The sequence below is a fragment of the Lytechinus pictus genome, chromosome 2, assembly GCF_037042905.1.
Source record: "Lytechinus pictus isolate F3 Inbred chromosome 2, Lp3.0, whole genome shotgun sequence".
NCBI lineage: Eukaryota > Metazoa > Echinodermata > Echinoidea > Temnopleuroida > Toxopneustidae > Lytechinus > Lytechinus pictus.
Genome location: NC_087246.1, coordinates 15154878 through 15174531, shown reverse-complemented (window position 1 = coordinate 15174531; position 19654 = coordinate 15154878). Strand labels below are relative to the sequence as shown.

General features: G+C 33.3%; 1 protein-coding gene across 1 annotated transcript in view; it reads left to right on the top strand.

Annotated features, from left to right (window-relative positions):
- LOC129284251 (uncharacterized) overlaps positions 1–19654 on the top strand; it is a 125782-nt gene that overhangs the window by 79229 nt on the left and 26899 nt on the right. Inside the window, exons 87-120 of the mRNA XM_064110650.1 lie at positions 147–260; positions 1191–1304; positions 1576–1689; positions 2689–2802; positions 3140–3259; positions 3600–3713; positions 4074–4187; positions 4632–4751; positions 5282–5395; positions 5863–5982; positions 6306–6425; positions 6865–6984; positions 7698–7817; positions 8107–8226; positions 8421–8540; positions 8830–8949; positions 9143–9262; positions 9457–9576; positions 9866–9985; positions 10272–10391; positions 10587–10706; positions 10993–11112; positions 11307–11426; positions 11716–11835; positions 12031–12150; positions 12343–12462; positions 12736–12855; positions 13132–13251; positions 13513–13632; positions 14201–14320; positions 14825–14944; positions 15513–15632; positions 16478–16597; positions 17243–17362. Of these exons, the coding sequence (XP_063966720.1) occupies positions 147–260; positions 1191–1304; positions 1576–1689; positions 2689–2802; positions 3140–3259; positions 3600–3713; positions 4074–4187; positions 4632–4751; positions 5282–5395; positions 5863–5982; positions 6306–6425; positions 6865–6984; positions 7698–7817; positions 8107–8226; positions 8421–8540; positions 8830–8949; positions 9143–9262; positions 9457–9576; positions 9866–9985; positions 10272–10391; positions 10587–10706; positions 10993–11112; positions 11307–11426; positions 11716–11835; positions 12031–12150; positions 12343–12462; positions 12736–12855; positions 13132–13251; positions 13513–13632; positions 14201–14320; positions 14825–14944; positions 15513–15632; positions 16478–16597; positions 17243–17362 (4038 nt within the window). The remainder of the gene's footprint in view (positions 1–146; positions 261–1190; positions 1305–1575; positions 1690–2688; positions 2803–3139; positions 3260–3599; positions 3714–4073; positions 4188–4631; positions 4752–5281; positions 5396–5862; positions 5983–6305; positions 6426–6864; positions 6985–7697; positions 7818–8106; positions 8227–8420; positions 8541–8829; positions 8950–9142; positions 9263–9456; positions 9577–9865; positions 9986–10271; positions 10392–10586; positions 10707–10992; positions 11113–11306; positions 11427–11715; positions 11836–12030; positions 12151–12342; positions 12463–12735; positions 12856–13131; positions 13252–13512; positions 13633–14200; positions 14321–14824; positions 14945–15512; positions 15633–16477; positions 16598–17242; positions 17363–19654) is intronic.

The window sequence follows — 19654 nt, the reverse complement described above, 5'->3', positions numbered from 1 at the left end:
ATTGGTTTAAATCTGTATAACGATTTTTAAATTGATATATGAATGTATTTAGGTATATCTGTACTCACTTTCTTTATGGTGTCTTTCTTGTGAGTTTCGTTTAATTTTCTCTGAAATGCCATTTCCCCCTTTTTATCCCTTTTCAGTTCCTGTTTGTGACTCGTCACCTTGTTTTTACGGTGGACTGTGCTATGAATCCGAGTTTGGATTCAATTGCACATGTCCCCAAGGATTTAATGGAACGTTTTGTGAAACAAAAGGTAGATTGCATTTTGGTCGGGAGTTTGGATATCATTTACTGAAAAACTAGCATTATTTAAGTCAGCTATTTCTAGGCTATGTACTATATTCCGGACATTTTTTTCCAAAGGGATATGTATAAAACACTGATCAACAGCCAGTTAGGCAGATATTGTATATTCAAATAAATAATTCTTTAATAAAACCCTCACACAATTAGTGTGGTATTAAATTCATGCAAAGAACTAATGTACGTGACTTATGATTCCCTTTGATTTTTATTAACCAATGGGTTGATAAATATGCTTCTTTTCTGTAAACACCAATTACTATTCTATCGAATAATGGTAATCCATGTCTACTATTTAACCTATTTTCTTTATTGTTATTGGACATTTTGTGTGTATTCATTCGGTATTCCCTTGGATGTTCCCGGTATCTGGAAAGGGCTTTATTACATTTGAGAATTGATTATATGACGTGTATATATATACTATTTTATCTAGACATCCTTCATTAACTTTCCCATTCCCTCTTCTCTTTTAAACCACCTTTCTAAAAAGTCATCTCGTATGTCAAACAAGCTATATTTTAAAATGATTCTATCTTCATGAAAATATAATCTGTTAGAAGGATGTACTATCTAGTATCTATATATTGCCTCAAAGTATAGCCATTCTTCGTTGACTGTGGTTTGTCCAGATGGTGTACTGGTTTGCCTACAGTTGGTCTCGAGTATTCTAATGTATTTGGTAAGGGTCTACTACCCAAACTGTATTCAGTGTATCTTCAATACTATTATAAAGGGAATTATCTTTACAATACCCATGATATCGGTCGTTTGTATAAGGCCAGCATAGGTCTGTAACAATTTGGGAATATATGATGTGGCCTTAATTAATTAGAAGAGGACAAATTCAGTTATAATGATTTTCTTTTCTTGGTCCTAGTTCCTGTATGCAGTTCATCTCCGTGTCTCAATGGTGGACAGTGCTATGAATCTGACTTTGGATTTAATTGCACATGTCTAGAGGGATTTAATGGAACGCTCTGTGAAATGAAAGGTAGATTGCTTTTACATTCACCATGATAATGTACCACGTTGTCCAACTCTTTCAGAGAAATAGTTAACTTCGAAAGTTGTTCAATCTTCCCTGATTTGTCCTGATGCAAAAATACATATAATTGCATAATATGAGTGTAGGTCTTAAACCTGTAGAACAATTTTTGAATTAATATAGGAATGTAGTTCTGTATTTCTGTACTCATTGTGTTTCTTGTTAGGTTTGTTTTATTTTCTGAAGTGCCATTTTCCCCCTCTTTATCCCTTTTCAGTTCCTATTTGTGACTCGTCATCTTGTTTTAATGGTGGACTGTGCTATGAATCCGAGTTTGGATTTAATTGCACGTGTCCCCAAGGATTTAATGGAACGTTTTGTGAAACAAAAGGTACATCGCATTTTGAACGGGAGTGTGACTATCATTTACTGAAAACCAACATTATTTTATATTGTTTGAATTGGCTATTTCTGAGCAATGTACTAATAATCTGGGCATTTTATTTCCAAAGGGATATACATTATATCACATAGATCAACAGTCAGGCAAATTTTGTATATTCAAATGAATAATTCTTTAATTAATCACTAACACAATTAGTGTGGTTTGAAATTTATGCATAGTACTAAGGTTTAGTTTGAATATTTAATGGAACTTTGTATTGAAATTTCTACTATTATTGACTTCTGAATATACATTTAGGTCTATGTACGTAGCTTATGATTCCCATTGATTTTTTTTAACAATGGATTGATACATGTGCTTCATTTCTGTAAACATCAATTACCATTCTATCGAATAATGGCAAGCTAAACCTATGATCTCTATTGAAGTTGGACATTTTGTGTGTATTCTTTCGGTAATCCCTTGGATGTTCCAGGTACTTGGAAAAGGGCTTTATCGCATTTAAGGATTTATTATATGACTTTTATATATGCTATTATTTTATCTAGACATCTTAATCTTTCATTTACTTTCCCATCCCCTCTTCTCTTTTTAAACCACCTTTCTAGAAAGTCATCTCTTATGTCAAACAATCTATATTTCAAAGATGATTCTTCCTCCATGAAAAAATATATATTAGATGTATGTACTATCTAGTATGTATCAATTGCCTCAACGTATAGCCATTCTTCGTTGACTGTAGTTTGTCCAGATGGTGTACTTTTTTGCCTACAGTTGGGCTCGAGTATTCTAATGTATTTGGTGAGGATCTACTACCCAAACTGTATTCAATATATCTTCGACACTGTTCTAAAGGGAATCGTCTATACGATTGGTGGCTTGTGTAAGGCCAGCATAGGCCTCTAACAATTTGGGAAAATATAATATGGCTATAATTCATTGGAAGAGGACAAATTGAGTTATGATTTCTTTTTTTGGTCCTAGTTTCTGTATGCAGTTCATCTCCGTGTCTCAATGGTGGACAGTGCTATGAATCCGAGTCTGGATTTAATTGCACATGTCCCGAGGGATTTAATGGAACGTCTTGTGAAATTCAAGGTAACTTGCATTGTACATTGAAATTATTTTTGTTGAACTGATGATTTTTAAGTGTTAATTGCTATAAAATATGAATGCCATTTTGTTCTTGCTCTATCCTTACTTTAAGGGTTAACGCCCTGCGTGGTATCAAATAGGGTTACACATCTCAATTGCATTTACGAGCATTTGAGAAATTAATCGCACACCTTTTTTTATAAAAACATTTATTTTTTACGATCAAGGTTTTTCTGCCACTGTCACACTCTGTAGAAGAATCCCCCTTTTAGCATCTCAGCCTTTCTTATTTCTTTCTACGAAATATGTATTTTTTTTCTTTGCCCTCTGCGGCTCCTAGTGTCTCCCTGTGACCCAAATCCTTGTCAAAATGGTGGATATTGTCTTGAGGCTGCTTCAGGGTTTGATGTATATTGCATCTGTCCTGAAGGTTACAATGGGCCATCTTGTGAAACAAAAGGTATTATATTCTTTCCCACTTTTCATGATTCTTGCTCTATTTGTGTTACTTATATCTTCATATCCTTTCGTAAAATGAAGTGTCCTGGAGAGCGTTTCATGAAAGGACTTGTCAGACATTGTATCCGACAAGTCCCATTTTATCCGACAGTTACCATAGTAACAGTGCTTCTCAGCCAATCAAAATCCAGAAAAGTTGTCAGATCTGACAACTTGTCGGACAAAAATGTTGATGAAACGCCCCCAGAAGGTTTTATTTAAATAGAAAGGTGTTCTGAATGTGATTTTAAAAACACTGAAAAAACTGAAAAAGTATATTATTTTCCTTTTCTCCACCTCAGTTCCTGCTTGCGACTCTACGCCTTGTTTTAATGGTGGACTGTGCTATGAAACTGAGTTTGGATTTAATTGCACATGTCCGGAAGGATTTAATGGAGCTTTCTGTGAAACAATAGGTATAAATCTCATTTAAAAGCTTCAAGCACAACAGGCACGATAATTTTTGTTCATAATTTTTCAAATATTTCATTTTTATTTTCTTGTTAAAATATTTTCCACCAAGCCTATACATTAGGTTTCCAGTTTTGCTTTTCGAGAACTTACACCAAGTTATTTGTCATTATGTATAGTTACCATTTTGGTCAATTAGTATTATGATGAAACATTTTACTTTTCTTTTCGTTTTAAAACATTTTCCAAGCCTATACTTCAGGTTTCCAGTTCTCCTATGAATATTCTTATATATTTATTCCCGTTTTGTTTACATACAGCATTTTATTTGAATCTATTTCTTATTCTCTTCCCTTCTAACCTAGTTCTCGGTTGCAATTCTTCTTCATGTTTGAATGGTGGATTGTGTTATGAGTCTGAATTTGGATTCAATTGCACATGTCCCCAAGGATTCAATGGAACGTTTTGTGAATCTCAAGGTACATTGCTCTCTCCAAAAGGATACATAAACACTGTTCAAATAGTCATACAATTTCACATTAAGTTCTATATCAATCTTCAAGGTTTTTAAACTTCCCTTTGGTTTGTGTAATGATACAAAAACTAGAATACCTTTTTCTTTGTATTTTGCTCTTTTATTTACTTCGCTGAAAGTGAACCCAAACAAATCTTTCATTGTTTTAATGGATACATAGATTGCACACGTTCGCACTCTTTGAAAGATTCTAGATTAATTAACAAATTTTATATGCAGTGGATTATTTGGTAGAAACGAAATGTGGTAGGCCTACTAGTTTCATTTCCAAATCTATGATATTCTTACTTACTTTCCTACTTCTCTTCGAAAAGCAAAAACAGATGTTATTCTTTTTAACTCTCTTTCTCTGCATCTCCATTAACTCTTTCTGTCGATATTCCTCCAGTTTCTCCATGTGAACCGAATCCTTGTCAAAATGGTGGATATTGTCTGGAGGCTGCTTCAGGGTCTGATGTATATTGCATTTGTCCTGAAGGTTACAATGGGTCATCTTGTCAAACAAAAGGTATTGGCATTAAATCAAGTTGAAATAGCATATTATATTTAGTTTCTCAAATCCTATCTGTATTGTTCATGATTTTACAATTTGATTCGTAAAATCTTTGCATGAACCGGAGACACAAACTAAACCTACACTTTGATTTTACTTCAATCCCAAAAGATTGTTGTTACAATTCAAACTAAACTCCATTTTTAACATCAATTTGAAACCATTTCTGTGTAGATCCAAAATCAAATCCACTATATTGATCCCTCTGTAACTTCTACCATAACTTTTGGATTATTTTGTTAAATCTTCGCTACGAAATAAACTTTTTTTACATGATTTAGGATTGTTGACTTTTTTTTTTGGGGGGGGGGGGTGTCTTGTCTAATATCCCTAAATCACCCTCTCTATTAATTAATTTTGTATATTATTACAGAAATATGACGATCCTTCCTTTTCTCTATATCTCATGTTCTCTTTAAAATTATTTTCCAAATGATTAAATGGTCTTTGTCTGGAAATGTATTTCTTTTCAATTTTCTACTCAGTTCCTGCCTGTGACTCTTCGCCCTGTTTGAATGGTGGACTGTGTTCTGAATCTGACTTTGGATTTAATTGCACATGTCCAGAAGGATTTAATGGAACATTTTGTGAAACGCAAGGTACAATAGGTTCCTTTCACACTTTTCTGTTTTTTCTACACAATTTGATTAACCATTTTACCAAGTAGTTATCTTTGAATTGCCAAACTCCTCCTTTTTTCAGCAAGGTATGCACATCCTTGAATTCTTTGACATTTCCTATAATACTTTATGATTACTTTTTACTTTATAAATGTAAGATATTAAAGATATCTTTATTAGTATATCATTACCTTTCCGCCAACTGAGAATTGATTCTTTGATGGAATTTACAACCAGAGCCTTTTTTTCATGTCCCTATACTTGCTGTGACGCAGTTTATTATTCCTTGGTTGAGCGATTTAAGTATAACGTTAGCAATTATGTCATTGGTTAAATGACCTGCTCATTTCGGAATATCTTTCTAGAACAGAAACGTTGTTACCTTGTACATGTTGTATCTGATATTTTCTTATTGACAACTGATTGTAAATCCTTTTCCCAACCAGTATTTGCATGTCCTTCAGAGCCTTGTCTTAATGGTGGAAACTGCTCAGAAATTCCATATGGAATCGGCTACAATTGTTCTTGTCTCGATGGGTTTACAGGAGACATATGTCAACATAAAGGTACTTCATGTCATCAAACTGTAGATGAATCATTGAAATAACCAAATTGTTTATTGTTTATTCATCATGGTGTGCAATCCTTATTTCCGTCATGTCGCATTTTTTAAAGAAAAAACACAATAAAAGAAACATTAAGTTCAATAGTATATTCGTATGTGTGATTTTTATTTGTGCAATTCTTTTCATAGCTTTAAACATTCCATGTGACTTTAAGAATTATGTAATTCATTTTTTGCAAACATTTAACATTTCTTCAGCACTCCTGTCTACATAATGCTTACAATGTCACCATTTCGATATTTCAACTAATCTTTTCCTCTTAGTGTTTGCATGTTCATCCAATCCTTGTCGACACGGTGGAACTTGCTCAGAATTTTTAGAAGACTTTGGCTTTAACTGTTCCTGTCAAGATGGATTTTATGGTGATATGTGTCAAAACAGAGGTATATTCAGCATTATCATTCATATAAAGAGGAATGTAGTAGATATTCTGTCCCTCCTGAGACAAAAATTTCTTGAAAGATGTAGACAAGAAATGTTACCCTTGTAATAAAAAAAATCATAGATTTTGACATGATATTCAGAAAATTATATCATATTACACCCATCACCCTTTCCTTTATTTCTTTTCTCCTTTTTTCTTGGTCGCCAGTGATATTAGACATTCTTATTTTCCAGTAATTGCTTAAATTTCCTACTCTATCTGCCTCACCTTGCAAAATCTAAGTACTATTGTGCTACATTATGAACAATTTCAATTGGTATAGAGTTCCAAAAGTCTGTTCATTACAAACCGGACAAAGTTTTCACCCACTTTTAATCTATGCTAGCAGTAAAATGTGCAACGTATTTGATTTATGTTTCCAACGCTTTCCTCTTTAGTGCTTGCATGTTCATCTGCTCCTTGTCTAAATGGTGGAACTTGCTCTGAATTTCTGGAAGACTTCGGATACAATTGTTCCTGTCCAGAAAGTTTTATTGGCAATATCTGCCAAACCAAAGGTATATAGAAATTATATTCAGCACCGATTCATCAGCTTGTGTCCAATCTTTCTACTATTTCATGTTTTAAAGTTGTCATCTCTTGTACCAACTTAACTAAAACTTAGCACACATTGGCAAAACACGGCAAAACCATCTGTATCTCAAAACCACCTTTTTCCGATCTATTGTAATTCGATGGACAATTACTTTCTCTTGAATGTTAAATTAAATTTTACTGTACAAACATCTCTTGTCATTCCAAACTGCCTGATATTGAAGTTAAGCTCTTCTTTTTAATGTGGGAAAACTTCATCAACCTTTCTTTTTTTAAATGTGCCTGGGTGTCTGTCAAGTCTTAAAATGTTAAAATGTAGAACTTGCTCAGTATATCTAGAAGGCTTCGGCTAAAATATTGTTCCTGTCCGGATGGATTCATTGCAGGTATTTGTGAAAACGGAATAACAACGCGAATATAGATTATATTGAATGTTTTATTTCAAATAATTTAATTGAAATTTTGTTTCATTTTTGCAATGTCTATCTGTGTTAATCACAAAATAACATTCTGTTGAAAATCCAACGCGAGCATAAAACATTTCCTCCTTTGTTTTATGCAATTTAGTCCGTAACTGACAATCTCCGGATTTGCTTTTTTATCTCATCAATTTAGTACATTTTTGCTCATATGTTTTCTGCTAATATTTCATTACTAATCAAATCATTTCCTGTAGTGCTAGCTTGTTCATCATCTCCTTGTCTGAATGGTGGAACTTGTTCTGAATATCTGGAAGACTTTGGCTACAATTGCTCCTGTCCAGACGGCTTTACAGGAGACATTTGTCAAACAAGAGGTACATAGACAAATATTCAACGTCACATCAGCGCCCCGTTTCCCATATAAGATCCTTGAATTCTTGTTTCTTGAATTTCTTTATTGTAATACGTGTTAGAGTAACCCGCAAATATATTCTGTATCGCACCCTAACTTTAAGCGATATCAATTGTGCATTGATATTGAGCAATATCAATCCTGCATTCACCCTTGTTAGATATACTATCTTCTAATTCTAAATTTTCCGGTCAGTCAAACGTTCTGTATTTCTTTACAATGTCATACTTTTCTTCATCTTTCGTCTAAAGTTTTGGCTTGTTCGTCATCTCCTTGTCTCAATGGTGGTACTTGCTCTGAATATCTGGAAGGTTTTGGCTACAATTGTTCCTGTCCAGATGGTTTTACAGGAGATAACTGTCAAACCAGAGGTAAATGAAAAATTCAATTTGTATAGTACGAGCTTCTTTATTTTTTGTATTTGTTTTAATTTGGTGTTTTTGTTCCACTGTGTAATATCTTTCTGAATGTGTCTTTCCAAAGACTATCCCAAAAGTATAGTAATATTTCTTAATTCATCTTATATGTAATAACATTTCATTACTAATCTAATCATTTCCTGTAGTTTTGGCTTGTTCATCATCTCCTTGTCTAAATGGTGGAACTTGCTCTGAATATCTAGAAGATTTTGGCTTCAATTGCTCCTGCCCAGACGGCTTTACAGGAGCCATTTGTCAAACAAGAGGTACATAGACAAATATTCAACGTCACATCAGCGCCCCGTTTCCCATATAAGATCCTTGAATTCTTGTTTCTTGAATTTCTTTATTGTAATACGTGTTAGAGTAACCCGCAAATATATTCTGTATCGCACCCTAACTTTAAGCGATATCAATTGTGCATTGATATTGAGCAATATCAATCCTGCATTCACCCTTGTTAGATATACTATCTTCTAATTCTAAATTTTCCGGTCAGTCAAACGTTCTGTATTTCTTTACAATGTCATACTTTTCTTCATCTTTCGTCTAAAGTTTTGGCTTGTTCATCATCTCCTTGTCTAAATGGTGGAACTTGCTCTGAATATCCGGAAGGTTTTGGCTACAATTGTTCCTGTCCAGATGGTTTTACAGGAGATAACTGTCAAACCAGAGGTACATGAAAATTTCATTTTGTATAGTACGAGCTTCTTTAATTTTTTATTTTTTTTTATTTTGTGTTTTTGTTCCACCGTGTAATTTCTTTCTGAATGTGTCGTTTGAAAGACTATCCCAAAAGTATAGTAATATTTCTTGATTCATCTGATATGTAATAACATTTCATTACTAATCTAATCATTTCCTGTAGTTTTGGCTTGTTCATCATCTCCTTGTCTAAATGGTGGAACTTGCTCTGAATATCTAGAAGATTTTGGCTACAATTGTTCCTGTCCAGATGGTTTTACAGGAGATAACTGTCAAACCAGAGGTAAATGAAAAATTCAATTTGTATAGTACGAGCTTCTTTATTTTTTGTATTTGTTTTAATTTGGTGTTTTTGTTCCACTGTGTAATATCTTTCTGAATGTGTCTTTCCAAAGACTATCCCAAAAGTATAGTAATATTTCTTAATTCATCTTATATGTAATAACATTTCATTACTAATCTAATCATTTCCTGTAGTTTTGGCTTGTTCATCATCTCCTTGTCTAAATGGTGGAACTTGCTCTGAATATCTAGAAGATTTTGGCTTCAATTGCTCCTGCCCAGACGGCTTTACAGGAGCCATTTGTCAAACAAGAGGTACATAGACAAATATTCAACGTCACATCAGTACCCCTTTCCAATATAAGATCCTTAAATTCTTCTTTCTTGTAATTTCTTCATTGTAATACGTTTTAAAGTAACCCGCAAATATACTCTGTATCGCACCCTAACTTAAAGCAATATAAATTGTGCATTGATATTGAGCAATATCAATTTTGCATTCACCCTTGTTAGATATACTATCTTCTAATTCTAAATTTTCTGGTCAGTCAAACGTTCTGTATTTCTTTACATTGTCATACTTTTCTTCATCTTTCGTCTAAAGTTTTGGCTTGTTCATCATCTCCTTGTCTAAATGGTGGAACTTGCTCTGAATATCCGGAAGGTTTTGGCTACAATTGTTCCTGTCCAGACGGCTTTACAGGAGACATTTGTCAAACAAGAGGTACATAGACAAATATTCAACGTCACATCAGCACCCTGTTTCCCATATAAGATCCTTAAATTCTTGTTTCTTGAATTTCTTTATTGTAATACGTGTTAGAGTAACCCGCAAATATATTCTGTATCGCACCCTAACTTTAAGCAATATCAATTGTGCATTGATATTGAGCAATATCAATCCTGCATTCACCCTTGTTAGATATACTATCTTCTCATTCTAAATTTTCCGGTCATTCAATTTTTTCTATTCTTACATTGTCATACTGTTCTTCATCTTTCGTGTAAAGTTTTGGCTTGTTCATCATCTCCTTGTCTAAATGGTGGAACTTGCTCTGAATATCCGGAAGGTTTTGGCTACAATTGTTCCTGTCCAGATGGTTTTACAGGAGATAACTGTCAAGCCAGAGGTACATGAAAATTTCATTTTGTATAGTACGAGCTTCTTTAATTTTGTATTTTTTTTTAATTTTGTGTTTTTGTTCTACCTTGTAATTTCTTTCTGAATGTGTCTTTTGAAAGACTATCCCAAAAGTATAGTAATATTTCTTTATTCATCTTATATGTAATTTACATTTCATTACTAATTTAATCATTTCCTGTAGTTCTGGCTTGTTCATCATCTCCTTGTCTAAATGGTGGAACTTGCTCTGAATATCTGGAAGATTTTGGCTTCAATTGCTCCTGTCCAGACGGCTTTACAGGAGACATTTGTCAAACAAGAGGTACATAGACAAATATTTAACGTCACATCAGTACCCCTTTCCAATATAAGATCCTTGAATTCTTCTTTCTTGTAATTTCATCATTGTAATACGTGTTAGAGTAACCCGCAAATACACTCTGTATCGCACCCTAACTTTAAGCAATATCAATTGTGCATTGATATTGAGCAATATCAATCCTGCATTCACCCTTGTTAGATATACTATCTTCTCATTCTAAATTTTCCGGTCATTCAATTTTTTATATACTTACATTGTCATACTTTTCTTCATCTTTCGTCTAAAGTTTTGGCTTGTTCATCATCTCCTTGTCTAAATGGTGGAACTTGCTCTGAATATCCGGAAGGTTTTGGCTACAATTGTTCCTGTCCAGATGGTTTTACAGGAGATAACTGTCAAACCAGAGGTACATGAAAATTTCATTTTGTATAGTACGAGCTTCTTTAATTTTGTATTTTTTTTTAATTTTGTGTTTTTGTTCCACCGTGTAATTTCTTTCTGAATGTGTCTTTTGAAAGACTATCCCAAAAGTATAGTAATATTTCTTGATTCATCTGATATGTAATAACATTTCATTACTAATCTAATCGTTTCCTGTAATGTTGGCTTGCTCATCATCTCCTTGTCTAAATGGTGGAACTTGCTCCAAATATCTGGAAGATTTTGGCTTCAATTGCTCCTGCCCAGACGGCTTTACAGGAGCCATTTGTCAAACAAGAGGTACATAGACAAATATTCAACGTCACATCAGTACCCCTTTCCAATATAAGATCCTTAAATTCTTCTTTCTTGTAATTTCTTCATTGTAATACGTGTTAAAGTAACCCGCAAATATACTCTGTATCGCACCCTAACTTAAAGCAATATCAATTGTGCATTGATATTGTGCAATATCAATTTTGTATTCACCCTTGTTAGATATACTATCTTCTAATTCTAAATTTTCCGGTCAGTCAAACGTTCTGTATTTCTTTACAATGTCATACTTTTCTTCATCTTTCGTCTAAAGTTTTGGCTTGTTCATCATCTCCTTGTCTAAATGGTGGAACTTGCTCTGAATATCCGGAAGGTTTTGGCTACAATTGTTCCTGTCCAGATGGTTTAACAGGAGATAACTGTCAAACCAGAGGTACATGAAAATGTCAATTCGTATAGTACAAGTTTCTATATCAACATTTTTTTTTGTGTGTGTGTGTTTGTAGCATTGTGTAATAGTTATCTGTAAAAGAACGTTTTCGAAAGTCCATCCCCAAAAGTAGGATAATGTTCCAGATTGGCATTATGTGTCTTAACGTTTCATTACTAATCTAATCGTTTTCTTTAGTGTTGGCTTGTTCATCATCTCCTTGTCTAAATGGTGGAACTTGCTCCGAATATCTGGAAGACTTTGGCTACAATTGTTCCTGTCCAGATGGTTTTACAGGAGATAACTGTCAAACCAGAGGTACATGAAAATTTCAATTTGTATAGTACGACCTTCTTTAATTTTGTATTCTTTGAATTCTGTGTTTTTGTTCCACTGTGTAATTTCTTTCTAAATGTGTCTTTTAAAAGACTATCCCAAAAGTATAGTAATATTTCTTGATTCATCTTATATGTAATAACATTTCATTACTAATCTAATCGTTTCCTGTAGTGTTGGCTTGTTCATCATCTCCCTGTCTAAATGGTGGAACTTGCTCCGAATATCTGGAAGATTTTGGCTTCAATTGCTCCTGTCCAGACGGCTTTACAGGAGACATTTGTCAAACAAGAGGTACATAGACAAATATTCAACGTCACATCAGCACCCCTTTCCAATATAAGATCCTTGAATTCTTCTTTCTTGTAATTTCTTCATCTTAATACGTGTTATTAATTTAGTTAATCATCTTGCAAAAATATTTCGTATTGCACGCCAAACTTTGAGCAATAACTTTTCTGCTTCCTCTCTTGTTATGTACACTATCTGCTATTTGTAAAATTTCCGGTAAGATTAATTTTTATTTAATTCTTTCCATGTGATATTTTCTTCGTCTTTCATCTAAAGTTTTGGCTTGTTCATCATCTCCTTGTCTAAATGGTGGAACTTGTTCTGAATATCTGGAAGAGTTCGGCTACAATTGTTCCTGTCCAGATGGTTTTACAGGAGATAATTGTCAAACAAGAGGTACATGATAAACTATTCAACATTAAATTATCACCCAGTTTCTAATATACGTCCATTAAATGCTTGTTTCTTGTAATTTCCTCATTGAATTTTGTGTTATTAATTTTAGTAAATCATCTTGCAAAAATATTTCGTATTGCACGCCAAACTTTGAGCAATAACTTTTCTGCTTCCTCTCTTGTTATGTACACTATCTGCTATTTGTAAAATTTCCGGTAAGATTAATTTTTATTTAATTCTTTCCATGTGATATTTTTCTTCGTCTTTCATCTAAAGTTTTGGCTTGTTCATCATCTCCTTGTCTAAATGGTGGAACTTGTTCTGAATATCTGGAAAAGTTCGGCTACAATTGTTCCTGTCCAGATGGTTTTACAGGAGATAACTGTCAAACAAGAGGTACATAAAAAAATGTTCCTTATCATATAAGCACCCCGTTTCCAATATACATACCTTAAATGCTTGTTTCTTGTAATATATTAAATTTTGTGTAATTCGTGTTACAGTGAATCATCCTGCAACATTGCCAATTATTTTATAACTGTTGAATTCTAAGTGAATTCTGAGTGTTTTGTATTCAACTTTGCTATTCACTTAAAACGATCTCCTCTTGTCATGTGTGTTACATTTATCACCACTGATTAATCCTTTGTTTGTTAGTTTTTGCATGTTCGTCTGACCCTTGTGAAAATGGTGGCTATTGCTCAGAACGTCTTGAAGGTTTTGGCTTCAATTGTTCCTGTCCTGAAGGTTTTGATGGAACTGTCTGTGAAAACAGAGGTACTGAGGCAATGATAAGGCATATACATAGGATTTACAAAAAAAAAATCACTTTTGCAATTTGTATAACATGTTCCACCCTTCATTATATCTTGTGAATCCTTCAAGTTTTGTTTGAATTAAAAACATGGCATTTTAAGAACAGAAGTATTATTATTATTAGTAGTAGTAGTAGTAGCAGCAGTAGCAGTAGTAATAGTAGTAGTAGTAGTAGTCGTAGTAGTAGTAGTAGTAGTAGTAGTAATAGTCGTATAGGTTGGAAGAGGAGGTGCAGTATAAGAGTATCAAGTTATATAAATCAGCCTTGGACCTCTTGAATATCAATGTTCGGTCTGATTTGCATCACACCTGCAGAAATCATCCTTAACCCTCTTCTTCTTTGTGCGATTCCGTGCATCCTCCTTTTTATATTGTACCCTACTATTCTAATCTTCCAGTTTCTATTTCCAATTTTCTTAACTGCTTAAAAATTAATACTTAGTTTTGAATAGAAAGTTAATCTTCAGCAAGCTTTTATATCTATTATATCTGTTTCTTTCACCCATATTTTCAAATCTTTACTTTTTAGTGTTTGCATGCTCGTCATCTCCCTGCTTAAATGGCGGAAGTTGTGCAGATTTCTTTGAAAAATTTGGATACGTTTGCTCCTGTCCTGAGGAGTTTTATGGAGATAATTGTCAACACAGAGGTATAATAGATGCACTAGTTTTCATATTCAATACCAGTTGTTTAACACTTATTTTCATATGCTATTATTAGATATCCTTTGTATGTCGGAGTGCATGTCTCATCGTATAATTTACACTTTACACTTTCTATGAAGATAGACATCAAAGTTTTGATCTTAGAACTTATCATTTTTACTCTATGAAACTAAACTCTCAAACAGCTAGGGTTTTCTGGGGAAACATTTTATTAAGTTTCTTGCCAGTGATTTGTTACTAAGGTATTTTCCCTCAGCCAATTTTAAAAAAATTACAGTGGCTGAAAACATAGACGCTTCATGACACGGTGTCCGTGTTCCCATTTAGGTTAGTTCACTGTCCATTGTTATTCTACTTTAATCGATATGCACATCTTTCATACCTTCCACATCCCCTATTCCCCCTCTCTATTCTCTCTGCCTCACCACGCCTTCTTTCTGTATCACTTTCTCTCCATTCAATCAACCTTTTCAAATCACTCCCCTTAGTGAGTCCATGTACCCCAAGTCCATGTCTTAATGATGGAGAATGTTTCCAGCTTCAAGGAAGCAGCAGCTTATACTTCTGTCTATGTCCTGAGAATTATGTTGGACGGCACTGTGAAATCAGTAAGTCTTTGTGGTGGAGGTTCGGTCTGAATTTCTGGACTACTCGTATGGCAGTATATCCATAAGATTATACTCTGTTGGTAGTTACGGCTTACATCTTTCAAGATTTTCATGTACACTTGATAGTGTTGGGGTTTTTTGTGTAACAACACAACATGATTGCACGGAAGATTCATTTTCTTCTCAAATATTCAATATAAGTTGAAACAATCATTCTACATCTTAATGGAAAAAATCAAAACCTCTGGAGGAGTTAGCTCATCTACCCATTCAATGCTCTTTCAATTGAAATTCTTTCTTTTGACCGATATCGCCATTTTAATATTCCAGTTTTATGGTGCTCTTTCTGACAATTCACATTACAATTTCTATGAAGTGGGTACTAATAAAACTTGAATCAGTTGTATTCCCTTAAAATTAAAACTGCAGGCAGTTTGATACCGTTATAGAGCTATCAACCTAGTTCTAAAATGTTGGTGTGTCTAACTATTCATTCCTCGTCAGTGCTGATTAAATTTTATTTTCAATTCACTAACAACACCAGTCTGATATTTCACTTTCTCTACAGCGCCTGCATGCTCATTATCACCCTGTTTAAATGGAGGATCTTGCTCAGAATCCACGAACAGTTCTCAATATACATGCACCTGTGCACTCGGATTTACAGGAGTAAATTGTGAAAGTAGAGGTATTAATCATGAATGAAAAAATATTTTTTCATATGATTTGTCATAGATCATTCAATAAAGTCACTTCATTGAGCAGTTATTGTAATTTATAGGAAAGTTCACTATTTTTGTAACAGTCAGTAGTTGGGCACTACGGACTGGTGCATTATGAAGGAAAATATGGGTAAAACACATTTTCGATCTGTTCACACAAGTGATATCTGGTATCACGTATAGCATTACCACCGACATCATCCCATTCCATATAGTGCTCTGATAACAAAGAGATTGCCATTGCACTTGGTTGTTGTCTTACACCTACTCCTGCCCGATCGGGCTTCGCTGGTGATAGCTGTAAATATAGGGGTACTCGTGAGGATGAAGGTTCAATAACTTATTTTCCTTTGAATTTCAATGATAAGTTATATGTTGTTGGTTTATTATGAAAACAAATCTTCCCATTACTTGTTTGTTCGTTGTTCATAATTGTTTTGACAACTGATAGTATATGAATCTATTTTTAAATTGCATCAGAGTACAGCTTTATCAAATATTATGTATTCATTTCAATGACCTTGTACACTTTTTGTATATCTAGGTTTCCATTTAGTATTCCAAAGAAGTATTCTAAACTATGGAATTAGGCATTAAACTCTTTTTCCAAGAGAAATGCAACTTTATAACACATTTTAACTTGCATGAAATGAACCTATATTTAAGGTGAGCATTGTAATTCCTATTCATTTAAAAAGTGTTTGCACATGCGCACTAGCACTAGCATTAGAGCTTTAGATGAAAATTCTGTCTTTCGATATAAACTCTAACAACCTGTCATCTAATATAATTTTTCTTTATTTCCTCCTAGACTTTGCATGCTTATCATCTCCCTGTATGAATGGGGGAGGTTGTGTAGAATTCGAAGATAGCTTCGGATATTCTTGTGTCTGTCCTTTTCCTTTCACCGGTGACAACTGTGAAAGTACAGGTACATGATTCATATTTCTGGGCGTCTTTGCAGGAAGAATTACAATCAAACAAAGTTTTTACTGCAACCGGCCCCTAGTCTTTGTATAGTCTTACCCATGATATTGTTTTGTATTGTAAAGATGTATCCTTTGTGCGATTTTCAAACAGTGTTTAGCGCTGTGTACTCTACATTTGTTTGTGTTTTTGTTAATAATGTGGTCAATTTGTTGTTGTTGCCGCTGCTACTGCTTTTGCTGCTACCACCGCTTTCGTCGCGCATCTTGGGCTTTTGTGGAGAAGGAAATGCGCTTGTATCATAATTCTATTGCGATTCCTTGTCTTTTCAATGTATATGCCTAGTTCTATGGTGTAATATGCATTCAGAAGAGGACATATGAAAAAAGTGATTGTTTTGAAATAATGATTTTATCATTGTAACTTTGTGGATAAATTTTAAGACATTTCTATCAATTATTTTTAGTAATATACATGTTTACAGCCATTTAGGCCTAATACTTGGAATAAAACAGAGAAAAAGAACGTGTAATCCTGTGATCTAATCAAACTTGTAAAAGAGATCATACTTTTTAAAAGAGATCATACTTGTTAAAATGTTTAAATAACTTGTGTATTAAATTTTCATTGTTTCTTCCAATATCTACAGTATCTGCTTGTGCATCCTTACCCTGTCTCAATGGAGCAGGCTGTCAGGAATTTACTTCCGGTGTCGGATACAGCTGCAACTGCCTTCAAGGATTTACAGGAACTCGCTGCGAGACGCGAGGTAAGTCTCAACGCTTATCTAACATCTAGAACTCATATTCCCTAATATACCCACTATCAGTTCAATTACATATTTTATCAATTTAAAAGGTCATGGAAATCAGCTTTGAGAATTGAATATATCTCTTTTTTTTAATGAATCACTTTCCCTTGTCCTCATAAAAGAAAACACAAACTTATCGAACATACAGACACACTCTTGTATGCTCATACTGACATGCATGACAATGCTATAGTATGATGCCAGAAGTGAATGATATTGTTTCTGTACTTTCAGAGGATTTTTTTTAATGATTAAGTCAACTTTGGTTTCTGCTGCCATATACATTATTCGGTGCTGCAGTGGGATTTGAATCTCGAACTTCATTTTTCAGTCAGGAAATTATCCATTTGATAGATTACAAAATTATGTTGCCACTATGTTGGATCCAAAGTCCTGAAGCTTGAGATTTAAATTCAGGGAATGTATCCATGACCCAAAATGCACTAACAAACTCTAACCTGAATTTGAGACTGATTTTCAAGAAGTGATACCTCTTATTTATTCTGGCTATGGATCCAAGCCCTGTCTTGTAAAGATCGTTATCAATACCACGTTACAAGCTCTTGTTATAAGCTACAGAGACCCTGTAATTCGAATGGACAGTGGTATTTTTTCCTGCATTTGAACATTATTGATAATATAGGATCATGGTAACCAACATTGCTCTGCAGCCAGTCAAAATCATAATTTGCATGGTAGTTACCACAATTGTTATTTTTTATAAAATGGGGGCATGGTCTTAAGACAGATTCCCACTTAGACAATCACCATCACATCCCACCCTAACCATAATCCTAACCAATTATGCCATGAATCTGACCCCACCATAGTTATAACCATCAAAGATCTTAAAAAGGTAACATAAGAGTACTATAAAATATCGCACTTCAGGTTAATATATATGCACATTAAGATTCACCCTTGAAAATAAATTTAAAGGGAAATTTAAATTTTAGCTTTAAAAAAGTAAAGAATGAAAAAAAAAAAAAAAAAAAGCATCTTACATTGACATGAGAAACCAAACGATACAAAATATTTGGGTATGTTGATTTCATTGTAATAAGAAATAATTGTTGATTGGTTGAAATAAAGTGGTGTGCAAGATAAGATGCATGGCATGTTCTAATATAATATCAAACGGATTAGTATTTTTCCGTGAGATGTAGATTCAAATTGATTTATCTTTATCATAAGAGTGAAAAATTACAATTTTAAGCTCTCATCATCCCTCTATCCTGATATGTATGATAGCAATGTTTCATCTTTTTCAGATCTTTTTGTGTTTATACTATTTTGAATCGTGTCATTTCATGTTATCATTTTTACTATTATTAACAGAATGATACTTGGTTGTGTAGGGAAAATTATACAATCATGATTTTGAAATAAGTTATCTTGAATGTAATGCTGTTGTCATATTATACATAAAGTAAGTTATTAGGATAATTCAGTAATACTACTAACTGCATGATTCATGATGATATGACAGTGTACTAACTCTCTTTAATGTCTTCTCTTTTCACTAGGTCTTTACCATGGAAACATAACTATTATAAACCATCACCCTTTTCTCATCATGATTTCTCATTTGTACCTTGTTTTACCGTTTAACTATTTACTAATGTTGACAATTATCCTATTCTTTTTTGTGGTTTACATTTCAACATTGATGTTTACATTTCAATGTTGATGAATAATTTATTCCAAAGTATATACCATATTTCTTTTTTTCCTTTTCTTTTTCACAGTATTTATTCAATGGAAATTGTTGTATTGTGCATATTTTCATTTTACAATTAATATTCATTGTTTAACAAAATGTTATCTTGATTTATTTGATTTAATGTATACCACCTATAATGAATCATATGTGATCTGTTTTTATTTCCCATTTCAATGAAAAAGAATGAGTTTTTGTTATAAAAGTACCAATCCATTTTCCTTGTAATCAAATATAATTTCTTATGCCATTTTCTTTGTTGATAAACAGTTGAAATACTTATGTGTGAAACTCGTTCAAAATGCTTCCCAAATGATAAACTTTGAAATGTCCATTGTAGATAAAAATATGCGGTTTTAAACTTGAAGATATGTGATACATTTGTAAAAATATTTACCAATGTTAATGTCTTAAATATTATTTGAGATTAAATGTTTAGTTAATTTTGAATCCGTTCATATACATTATTTTGTATACTGCATCAGTCTTATTGTTCTCGTGCAAAGTATATTATTATAATTGTGTTTTCC